Source organism: Tupaia chinensis, unplaced genomic scaffold (genome assembly GCF_000334495.1).
Source record: "Tupaia chinensis unplaced genomic scaffold, TupChi_1.0 Scaffold000088_1, whole genome shotgun sequence".
NCBI lineage: Eukaryota > Metazoa > Chordata > Mammalia > Scandentia > Tupaiidae > Tupaia > Tupaia belangeri.
This window is the reverse complement of record NW_006159550.1, coordinates 6,823,898-6,835,939: the sequence shown is the minus strand read 5'-3', so window position 1 is coordinate 6,835,939 and position 12,042 is coordinate 6,823,898. Positions and strand designations below refer to the sequence as shown.

Genomic DNA, 12,042 nt, shown 5'->3' with positions numbered 1-12,042 from the left:
GTTTTCTCTCAGAGGTGAGCTACAGACGCCCCCGTGGAAGGGAAGCACTGCTAACACACCATTTGCACGACACTCTACCCAGGGTAGATTTTGCTATGAGTCATTCATGTTCTAGGAGCAATTCCATCATCTCCACTGCAGCATCTTGGGAGTGCCCGGCTCCTGCTCTGTCCCTGAACAGGGGCGCTGAAACGTGTGAGGGGTGTGAACTCACGTACCCGCTCATGGAGCTCAGAAATCCAGTCACGCCAGAGACCTGGGGCCAGTCGAGCTCATCAGCAAGAGCCGTCGGTAGGTTGAAGAAGGAATTCTAAAGGAAAAAGGAAGAAGTAATTACCAAAGTTGTCATGTTTCCTGGAGGCAGTAAGAATCCCCACTGTCCAAGCACTGTTTTCTGTCTGTCTCTCATTCTCGAATTCTTCATCTCACTCTTCAAGGGGTTTTGGCAGTTAAGGCACATGCCCCATTTAAAAAAAAAAAGTTTATTTATTTATTTTTGCAAGACAGAGAGACAGAGTCTCACATGACATGACCCCCTCCTGACCCCAGCCTTCCAACCAGCCAGGATCACGTGTGTGCCCGTAGGCATGACTGGCGTGTTCAGTCACCCAGGGACACGAACCCAGACCCTGCCATGTGGTTCCAGCATTGTGCCATGGCGCCCTGCCACCTGCACCACACGGCGGGGCGGGCAGACGACTCTCAACTTTAACTGTCATCAGAGACTTCCCCATGGCGGGAGTCACCCCTGAACCGGCTTCCACGCAGCTCCCGTGAAACATGTAGAGCATGTGAACTTCCATACACGTGAGAGGAGGCTGCCGTGGACAGGCAGATGCGTCGTCCTCACATTTTCTGAGATTTTTCTCTATTTTTCAGTTTAAGTCATCAGGAAGTGAACAGCTTGAAAAGCACCCTAAAAAATAATACTCTAACGTGTAGCAAAGAGGTCTTCCCTGGCTTCAGAGCGATGCCCTCAGTCGGTAGGGTGGTGTCCCTGACCTCTTCGGAGGTCTCAGACGCTTCTGAGAACCTAACTACGGTTCTTCCCCGGCCAACAGCCACATGTATTTCCCATGGCCTGTGATTTCATGAGGTCCCCAGTTTGTCAAAAACCCCTGACACAGTTTGACAAAAATAGGACCCGTTTGAAGCATGCCTCTGTGGCTGCGGTAGAATCACAGAGGAAAATGCTGCCTGTTGTGGCCCCTTACTGTTCTTTTCCCAAGTGGTTTCTGGAGTAGCTCCTCCTGTGGCCTAATTTATAGCAAAACCTTCTCTAAACTGATGTGCTTGAAAAAGGACTGTCAGAGTTAACAAAGAAAATTCTGGGTGACAAGTTAAACCTGAATTTCAGACAAATATGGAATAATTTTTAGTATAAGTAAATGGTTGGGAAATAGTTATTACTAAAAATTTATTCATTATTTACCTAAAATGCAGTTTTATCTGGGAGTTCTGTTTTGGTTACAAACTTCACAACTCAATATTCCCTTTTTCCTTGGCCAACAGGAAACTCCAATGAATGGCCACAGGAAGCCCCTGCATTCTTCAACACTGACACCTACGCTTCCCTCAGATAGACTGAAACCTTCAGCCCGCTTCTAAGGCTGTTTCAAGTGTAAAGTAAGTTAAAGATGGCATCTCAAGGGGAGTCACATCCAAGCGACCGCAGTTTTGAATATGATTTTTCAGATGACATACGCTCCCAACATCCTGTTCTCTCCCTTACCCCGATGGGCCTCACCCTGTCTCCTAAAGAGATCGGAATGGAGCTGCGAGGAAAAGAAAAACTACGTGTCTCTTTCATTAACCCCTTGAAAGCGTGTCTTCACTGAGCCTTCTGATGACAAAGGAGTACACATTTGTTACAGAAATTCAAACATTACAGTCATTTACCATGTAGAAGTGAAAGCCCATCACCTTCCTCCAAGAGATAACCACTGCTACAGTTCATATTATACACACATGCATGTATGTGTATACACATACCTACATACACATACATGTATATATATGTAAATAAAACCTGCCGTAAGTCTTTGAACTTAGAAAAATTCAAGTACTCTTTCTATTATCAGAGAGGTAGAGAGTGTGTACTCAAAGTATAAAATACAAATTGTGTGCCTCTTAATTGTGGACTGTCATTACGCCCCCCAAAATGCTATGTTCGAGCCTTAACCCCCAGTCCCTCTGAACGTGACTGTATCCGGAAATGGGGTCATCGTGGCTACGATTCGTCAGGAGGAGGTCACATGACTGGAGTCCTTATAAGAAGAGAAGGAGGAGACAGAAACGAAGATGTGGCGGAAGGCCACGTGGTGACGAGGGGAGAGATTAGAGTGATGCTTCCACAGGCTGAGGAGTGCCAGGGCCACCAGCTGTCACCACACCGGAGAGACCCGTGGGACCGGTTCTCTTTCAGATCCCTCAGGGGGAACCCACCTGTGGACATCTTGGCCTCGGACTGTGGCCTCCAGGACTCTGAGACAATGACAGCACTCTGGGATAATAACTGTCTGCTGGTTTAAGTCCCCCCTAGTACTTTTTAGAGCAGGCCAATGAGACTAAGAAATGGCCTGAACTGGACATTTGCTTGCAGTTCTTCTTAGTCGAGGGAAGACGGGAGCTCTTCTACCATGTAGTTTTCCTTGTCACAGTAAGTCAGGTCACAGACAGACATGTTCCCGCGGGGTGGCATCTCACTGCGCCTTGCATCTCCCAGGGTCTCTGGGCTTCCCTCGTTCCTCCCTCAGCCCTTCCTCCTCTGCGTGCCAGTGTGAGAGCCAACCTCACCCAGCTCCCAAGGAGATTTCTGCACACGGACCCTGGAACTGGGAGGAACTGGTCTGGAAGGATGTCTCTTAAACCACCGTGCACCTGAATTCATTAGGATTCATCTCCTTCAAGGAAGCATAAACTCCTGGGAGGAGGTGCCCGACAGTCTCCAGAGGACACGTAGTTCCAGGGACTGCAGCTCTGCCCCCTCGGCAGTCGGCGCCGGCACACTCTGCTTGTCTGCCATCGCGGTGACTCAGCTACGCGCTGGCCTGATTCCTACGTCTTCTGCTGCTACGAAGCAGAACCCCTCTGCCTTTTCATCTCATTCTTTTTCTCTACACCTTTCTGCTTACAATGTGTGTTTGCTGTAGGATATGGGAACAGTCAACTCTGCTGGAGAAGACAAGAGAAACAAATAGAATGGGTAAAACGTGTAAGACGCGTGGAGCAGATAGTGAGGAAGCAGGTGGCTTGTGACACGTAGGCAGAATTTATGAGCTACGTGGTCAGAGAGTAACCCGTAAGACATGCTTGAAGCTGGGAGAACTTTTTAAAATCACAGGCACGTTTATTATCCTCTGGAACCCAAGCTTCCCCTTCCCCAGCAGCGGCCCCCTTCCTCACCCCACTTCTTCCCTCTTCTCTCTGTCAATGGAGCCATGATGGTTTCAGGCATGGGAAACTGGGTGTAGAATTGGGATTCTGACACTGAGTAGCCCTGTTCTCCCTTTCCAGAAGGAGTGAAACTCTCATGGCACAGGGTGGGATGCCCAACCCCTCTGCAGCCTGCAGTAACGACAGAGGAGATGGTCATTCTGAAGTGTGCCTGCAAAGTAGGAACCGGGCTTTGTTCTAGGAACCAGGAGATGCGTCTTCTATGTCTCTACAACTGCAGCGAACCTCCAGGGTTTGGGTGCGAACCCATTGCAGATGGGATTCATACTCCATGCAGGGGTGCATGCTGAAGCTGTCGTCTCCCATGAGGGAAGAGGTGCTGAGGGGAGGGATAGACTAGGTGGGGAATGGCAGGCAACCCTGTCTAGGGAAGTGAGGTCTCCCTGGGCCTAGCGTTCTTCCAGTTCAGTGTCCCTGGATGACCCGAAAGAAAACAGGTCTCACCCCCGTGGGAGGCTCCTGGGATCCTTGCTGCCATCCGGGAAGTCCCCACCAGCCCTGGGACCATCTCCATCAGGACCTCAGCTGTGGTGACCAGCAGCTGGGGCAGAATTACAGCCCGGGCTGGGGAGTTTGCATTCCTCAGCCAGAGCCCTGGGAAGCCCAGACAGGCCAATTGGCTCAGTTTTTCTGGATCGTCTGATTAAGCTCAAGATAATGCCACCTGTGTTTTCCTGGTTGAATGTTTTAGGCTTCATTTACAGCATGACCATGACGGTGTACTGTTACAAGCTGTGCGGAATTAGGGACATGGAGCTTTATCTGTGTCTGTGTTTCAGGGTCTCTGGTGGCTGAAGGAATGTGGCCCTACCTCCCTTCACAGCACCACTGAAGACCAAAAGACAAAGCACGGGCAAATGGACACCTCGGAGACCCTACCCTGGGTAAAGATCGTGCCTTGGGGGCAGACCAGCAGATGGCGTAATGGTGATGTCGCTGGATCCTACATAGTCAGCCACAGTTCAACCCCCGGACCTGGTGGCTTAAAAGCTCATACCAGGCGCATGTACATGTGTGTCTAAGATCCTGAGAGGAGAATGGAGAAGGGATTGGGACATGGCCATCCCTCCTGGGGGATGATTTCTCACTTTCTGTCTCTCTATCTCTTCTCTCTGTCTCTCTGGAGAGCACATATGCCCTATAGCAAAAATCTCTCTCAAAAATAAATAAATAGAAAAGATCATGGATGGAGTGAACCACCTAGTATCCCAAGAGCCTGTTGTTCCAGGTTTAAGAAGAGTAAATTTTGTCACCAGAGAAAAGGAAAGATTTGAGCAGACCAACGGGAGCCTTTGCATATTTTTTCTTCCTTAGAACATTTGGTAGATAAAAATGAAAAGTAACAGCCATTAATAGCAAATGTTATAGACCCTAGCAAAAAGAGAATGTTTAAGTCATAGCACACTAAACACTAAAAGCCTTGTTCACGCAACATTATACCCAAGATATTTCAGACATTTAAGGCAGGAAAAATGCAAATTAAGATTTCCCTCATCGATTCCTGCTTATTCCTCTTGAGCATTTATTTTCTCAGGAAACTCATCCTAAATGTACCTTAAATGTACATCTATGGAATGTACATATTTACCAAGAAAAAACTTCCAAATTTAAAGAGCACGAGCGACCAGCTATTACAGTGCTTCGAGTTTTCTTGACTTTTATAAACGGTGTAAGTGTGTTTTCACGTCATAACTTCTTGTGTGCACCATTTTGGTGTAATCTTTCGTAGCATTACCGTGTGTGTATTTCTACGCATTGAGAAAGCCTATTGGTTGCCATTTTTAATACATATTTAATTTGAAGAAATTTAGATTTGGAAAGATTTTAGGCCTTAGCTTCAACCACCAGCTGTTATTTGGGTTCCTCAAGGCTTCGTTACGTAAGAGCACGGCAGCACCATCGGTCTCATTCGCCTGGTCCCCAGTCTGAGTGACAACGGGACAGCCCGTGCTTTGTGTCCCAGTCCCAGCAGCGCCGTGGGCAGTTCGCACCACGTACCCCTTTTCCGATGCCCTTCGCCAGTTCCTACCCAGCGCAGAGTCACTAGGAGGGATCTGCGAGTGACTCCTGCTGGACAAAGACACGAAAACCATCGCTAGTTAAGTAAGCCGTTCGTTTCTTTCTCAGGAATTAAATCCTCAAAGCAGACGGGGGTTTTTGTTTTACCAATAGAAGGAAGCTCTTAGGGTGGTGTGTGGATACCGAAGAGAGTCTCAGGGCCTGGGAACCGAGACGAAGGCTACTGGCTTAGCGTCTAGCAGGGTCTGCGGCTGCATCGGTGCGCCCCCTTCCCCGTCCTCCGGCCTGGGCCTGCAGGCGGGCTTGCCAGGCTTCCCTGAACGCCCTTCAGCCTCAGCGCAGGGCACTGCTCCTGGCTCGGCTTCGCCCCTCCTCCCACCTTGGTTCCTTTTCTTATAGGATTATGAAATTGTGGAACGTTTTTAGAACTGCCAGAGACAGAGACAGAGAGAGACAAAGAGAGGGACAGAGAGGGAGAGAAGGAAGGCACCCCTAATGGGGTGGAGACTGTAGCTCACGAGACCAGGCAGCACAGTGCTCATGAGTTAATGCTCTGGAATACACGGCTTCAAGGAAGTGCTTTAGCTGCGAGCTTGAGTCCTAAACCTCAGAGTCCCATGAGCGGTCAGGTGAGACCCATATTGAGAGGGGGTCCCCAGACTCTTAAACACATGCACAGACACACGGCGGGGGGCAGGGGGGGATGTGGCGAGAGAAAGAGCGGGAGGCCAGAGCAAGGGAGAGAGGAATATGGAGTGCCGGCCTGTGGCAGGCCCTCTGGAACGTGCTACCAGGCCCTGGGCTCCTTCCTCGTGGTGCTCAGTGCCCACCCAGAAAGGCTCTGACATAAATGCTTCCTGTCTGGGTCACCTCGAGGCCTTCTTTCTCCCCTCTGGGCCTCAGCTTGGTTACCTATAAAATAACACTAAGAGCACTGACCTCCCTGAGGGGTGAAGAGCTCAGGAAAGGTCACTCGCGGGCAGAGGCCAGCACCGCCACTGCTCACGGAGAGCCGGCTGTGGGGGCGTCCTAGTATGTGCTAGGGGGTAGGGAGGGTACCCACTCACGAGTGCGGCAGCGGGGAGAGATTTTTTCTTTCTTTTTAAAAATGAAGTTCATTATTTATTTTTGTGCATATGAGTGAGAGAGATGGAGAGTCCCTGACAGGGTCTCACCATGCTGCAATTACTCCCTGCCACCCAGCCTTCCAGCAGCACCCCTGCGAGTGCACAGGTGAAGCCAGGACTTGTTTACTCAATAAATGAATCAAGAGATGCATTTATGTAACCGCTCCATCCCAGATGGAAACGCCTTGTGCAGCCGGACTGTATCTACCGAATTCCACTCGGGGTCTTCCTGTATGACTCCAGGACTGCACAGCAGTGCCCACTCCCTGTGCCAGGATGGCTGGGCCTGGGGAGAGAGCTTTGAATGAAATATTGTCTCATGTGAGCTCTGGGAGGGGTAAGCGAGCCAGGCAAAGAGGGTTGGGAGAAGTAGGTCAGGCTAAGCCCTAAGGCCACACTCATCATATTCTGTGCAAAGAAGACCAAGAACACCAAGTGTATCAGTTACACATGGCTGTGTAACAAATTATCCCAAATGTAGTGGCTTTAAACATGCTACATACCAGCATACCAGTAAGAATAATTGCTCAGCTTCCCGTATGATGCTTCAATGTGAGCTCGGTCAGTCAATACTGGGGGAAAGTATAGAATTGTATCTTTGACCCTAACCCACCCAACAGCTTATGGGGTAGAGAATTAGTCAAATGTAGAATTCCAGCAAAAAATGACCAGTAAATAGGAAGAGGACAGAATGACAGGCAGCACTCAACCTTCTATCGTCTCGCCTCAATAGAACTCTTTTTATTCTTCTTTTACCTTGTCAGCTCCTCTTAGTCTCTTCCTTTACCCTTTTCTATTATTTATTATTTAAGCTCTAACTCCATGACTTATTTATTCAATAAACGAGCCGAGAGATGCACTTATCTAACTGCCCAGTCTCAGCTGGAAATGCATGGAGCAGTCGTTCTGCATCCAGCGAATCCCATTTCTTCTGTGTTTTTCCCCCAGTGATGGGAGAGCTGCATCTAGACTCATTAAAGTGAGAAAACAGAGCTTAAAATACCTTCCTCGTACACATAGATAGCCATAAATCAGCTTTCATGGGGCCAGTGACACATTCTCTCACACACGGGTAAGAAGAAAATCAGTCCTCCAAGGGCCGGGATGAGCAGCGAGACGCACACGTCATGAAAGGCCGTCCCAGGTCAGTCACTGGGACACCCCAGTCTGAGTGACTTACAAAATAGAGGTTTATGGGGCCAGCAGGTGGTACAGTGGTTGAGGCACTGGATTCCCACATGGCCACTGTGGTTCAAGTCCCAGACCTGCTGGCTTGAAACTCACTCTGGGTGTGTGCGTGCCCAAAGCCCTGAGAGGAGAGCGGAGAAGGGAGTGAGGCATGGCTATCCCCTGTGGGGTGGGGTGGTGGTGGTTTCTTTCTTTCTCTGCCAATCAGATGTGCTGTATAGCAAAAAAAAAAAAAAAAAATCTCCCTCAATAAAGTTAAAGGTTTTCTGAGCTCACGCTGTGGAGGTCCGAGGTCCATGGTCTCTCTTGGGGGTCTCCTGGCCTCATCCCAACGTGGCAGAGAGCGGGAGAGCATGGCCCGTGCTTCACGCGTGTCTCCTTACAACCCCACCAGGAGCCAGCTGCAGGCCCCTGTGCTGCGAGCTTTAATTCTAGTCACCTCCCGAAGGCCCACCTTTCTTTCTTTCTTTCTTTTCTTTTTCTAATGAAGATATTAATTTCTCTCAAGAAGGACCACAGCATATAAGGGATGTGAAAGAGTATTTTCTATCTGCCACACAGAGGTGCAACCAGCTTCTGATTAAGGCTGCTCTTTGGCTAATGTGGACTCTTCTAGATAGTTTAACTTCCACTGGAACACTTTCGCCACTGCCTCTTGCTACCAAATGCCAGCTAATGTTGACTCTTCCATCTAGTTGTGACCTTCTTTTTTCTTCTGAAACTTTTTAAAATTAATTAATTTACATTCATTCCCTGAACATCATCACAGCATGCAAAATGTGATTTTCTACCCAGAATATACTGCATAGTGGCTTAATCTTACATGTTAGTGTCAATAATTTTCCATTTCTAGTTTCATATGTATATATGTGTACATATAAATTTTATCCTTATTTCTTACCCTCTGCCATTTCCCACCCTCCTCCCACACTATCTCAGGTGTCTACAGCTGTTTCCCCTTCCTCCCCCCCTACATTTTATTGATTCACAAAATTTCTTAAATAATCTAACTACTTTCAATAGCAAGCTCTGCTGGTCCATACATATCTGTGAACACATGTCTGCCTTTAGGAATGAGACTCTGAGTAGAATGAATATACTATAAGGTAGCACCTAGCTGATGCTAGATAGCTTACTATGGTCATTAAATAGGCATTTTAAAAAATATTTTTTAATTTCAAAAAAAGCAGTTTTAGCTTTAATAAATCAAAGAAATGCTAAGGAATTTTGCTTAAACCTTAAAGCCAGGAAACACATTAAGATTCTGTTCAAATAGTAGGTGCATGAACTTATTAGCAGCTCAAGACAGGACAAAAATCCTTAAAACTAGAAAACAAAACCTAGAAGAAAATCAGCAATGTTTTAGTCAAAAGTCAGAAGATTCTATGTCACCAGTTCAGTCTCATGTACTTAATATCATCTGTGGTGGTTTGATCTCCCTGATTAAATTCTGGGGTATAATATTCAACTCCAGACTTGTCCCTACGATTAAGTTGGCCATTTTCTTAGTTTTTGAACTCTCATTTCTGTGTGTCTGTATTTATTTATACTGGCATAGCACTCCCTTGAGAACTTCTTGGAGATCTGGTCTGGTATTGGTAAATTCTTTCAGGTTTTGCATATCAGAGACTGAGAAAATTTCTCCCCAAATGAGAATAATACACAAGAAATACTAGATACCATCAAACATCCAAACATCCAGATAGTTGGTATCCCAGGTGAATAGACTCATAAGGGCATTGATAATCTATTCCATGAAATGTTAGAAGAAAACTTTCCAAACCTAGAGAGGCATTCAAAGATCTAGACCCAAGAAATACAAAGGGCTCCAAATAGAATCAACCTAAGAAGATCTTCTCCAAGACAGATTATAGCCAGATTGTCCAAAACTTACAGACAATGACAAGATACTAAGATTGGCAAGAGAGAAACGTCAAGTTATCTACAAAGGATATCCCATCAGGCTAACAGTGGACCACTCATCGAAAACAACGTGTGTGAAAAATGGATGGGAAAATATATTCAAAGTGTTAAGGGAAAAGCAATTTCAACAAAGAATACTGTACCCGGCAAGATTATTCTTCATATGGGAAGGTCCACCTTTCAACTCCATACCCTGGCTAAGTTTTCAGCCTCTTAATCTCATTACGACAACTCCCAAAGTCCCAGGTCAAGTGGAAGAGCACAGCTGGGGGAGGGCTGCCCCGGGCCATGTATTTGTCAGGACTGAACTCGGCTCTCGCGTTCCATGGCCCTCAGCATCACCGGTCTCAGATGCATCCTCTTCCTCTCCTTCGCCTCACACCAAGACTTTGCCCCACAGCCTCACTGCCCTGCCCTTCTGGACTCGCATTTAGGATTGTCCTGGGTTCTTGCTGCAGCCGCTGGCCAGGGGCCACACCTCTGCAACCTCCTCCACCACCGTCTGTGGTGTTTTACTGAATCTCATGAGGATCTCTTTAAAATACAGATTCTGATCACAGCGGGGCCCAGAACCCTTGTGTTTAGTAAGTGTTCTGAGTGACCACAGTGATCGGCCGAGTTTGGAAAATGCTGATTACAGGATGCTGCGGCTGCTCAGCGCCATTCTCCACAGAACACTGTCCTCTTCCCCAACCTTTCATATTCCACCCCCTCCTGGGGTCCCCTGAACCTGCCACTGCTCCATCAGCCCCCTCGGCCTGTCACTAGGGCTCCCTCCTACCCCACTGCCTTCACTGGCCAATGCTGCCTCTTGGTCAAGGGCGAGCTGAATCCCGACTTTCTCTCAGACCTGTCCTTGGTCACCGTGGCCTCCCTGTCAGGTGTGCCCCTCACGCTGTCCCTACACCTGTGCAGGCGTATCTGCTCTTACCTCACCACTGGCTGGGGCAGAGAAGGCCACCTTGACTGTCAAGGCCGGTCAGCAAGTATCTGAGGCTTTGTGGCCCGGAGCCCTGCGGTGACCACGCAGTCCTGCTGATGAAAGGACGAGTGGATGGGTATGGCTGTAGTCCAAGAGAACTTCATTCACCAAGACAAGTGGGGGCCTCGTTTAGCCCAAGGGCCCTGGTTTCCTGACCTCTGTTCTCGGCAGTTGTCTCTGGATTCATGTTGACTGTGCTACTCTGGGCAAGTTAGTCAACCTTTCCAAGTCTCAGCGTCTTTATAAAATACATGTAATGAGAGAGTCATTTCACCTTTGTCTTTATCTGTTTGTGCTGCAATAACAAACGCCTTAAATTCAGTAATTGACAAACAACAGAAATTTACTTCTCACAGTTTTGAAGGCTGGGAAGCCCAAGCTGAGGTTCTGGAAGATTCAGTTCTGTTGAGGGCCCATTCTGCCTGCTGCTATAGATGGTACCTCGCTGCCCCTCAGATGGTAGAAGGGACAAGGGAGCTCCCGGTGGCTCTTTCATAAGGGCAGTAACCCCACTCTGACGCAAGGTCTTGATGATGGCGATCAAGGTCACGCCCCGAAGGCCCCACCTCCGAATACTATCACACGGTGCTAGGGTTCTGGGAGCCGGACGTTCAGGCTGCAGGAAGTCTTACCTGAGAGGATGCTAACGCAGCACTCGGTACTGGTAAGCACACGGCAATATCTACTTTACGTTCCTTTTGCAATCGTAGGCTTGTCCTCCTTCCTAGCTAGACATTTAAGCCTGAGGGCAGACTGTGCTTTTGAGCCCTGCAGCCCTGGTTCCCCTCCCGCGTTAATGATAGAATGTGTTAGCTGGGCACATGGACTTCAGACCGGGAGCACACGCCTCAGCCTCTGGGCTGGGTGCGGCTCTGTGACAGGTTCTGGTCCTGCGTGTGTGCAAGAGGTGGTAAGTGCGACTTCTGTGCCACGTTCTTCTGAGGGGTGTGTGCCCTCTGTGGCCACTTCTCTTCTCTTCAAGCTCAGCTGGCCCCTCAGCCAGGTGTCCAGGTACTGAGCCGTGTGAGTAGGGTGACCTTCCATCCTCTAGCTCCGGACTGCCTCCTCCGGGTGGCTGCGAGAGGGAGACACATGTCTGCGTCCCCCTTTGCTTTTCCTTCTCCTCTTCCTCCTCCTCCTCCTTCTTTCTTCTTCTTCTTTCTTCTTTATATTCAATCACTGGTATCTTTACAGCATCCAAAATGAATTTTCCCAGCACGAGTACACAGTATATTAGTCCAGTCAAAGGACACTTTCATCTTTTTTATTTTCTTTTGAGATCTTTTTGCTATCGAGGCACATGCACTCACCAGAGAGACAGAGAGTGACTGAGGAACAAAAAGCAAG

General features: G+C 48.3%; 1 protein-coding gene across 3 annotated transcripts in view; it reads right to left on the bottom strand.

Annotated features, from left to right (window-relative positions):
* AOAH (acyloxyacyl hydrolase) overlaps positions 1-12,042 on the bottom strand; it is a 215,474-nt gene that overhangs the window by 79,420 nt on the left and 124,012 nt on the right. For all 3 annotated transcript variants that reach the window (XM_027769768.1, XM_027769767.1, XM_006143018.3), the window contains one exon: positions 219-310. In XM_027769768.1, coding sequence (XP_027625569.1) covers positions 219-310 — 92 coding nt within the window. The remainder of the gene's footprint in view (positions 1-218; positions 311-12,042) is intronic.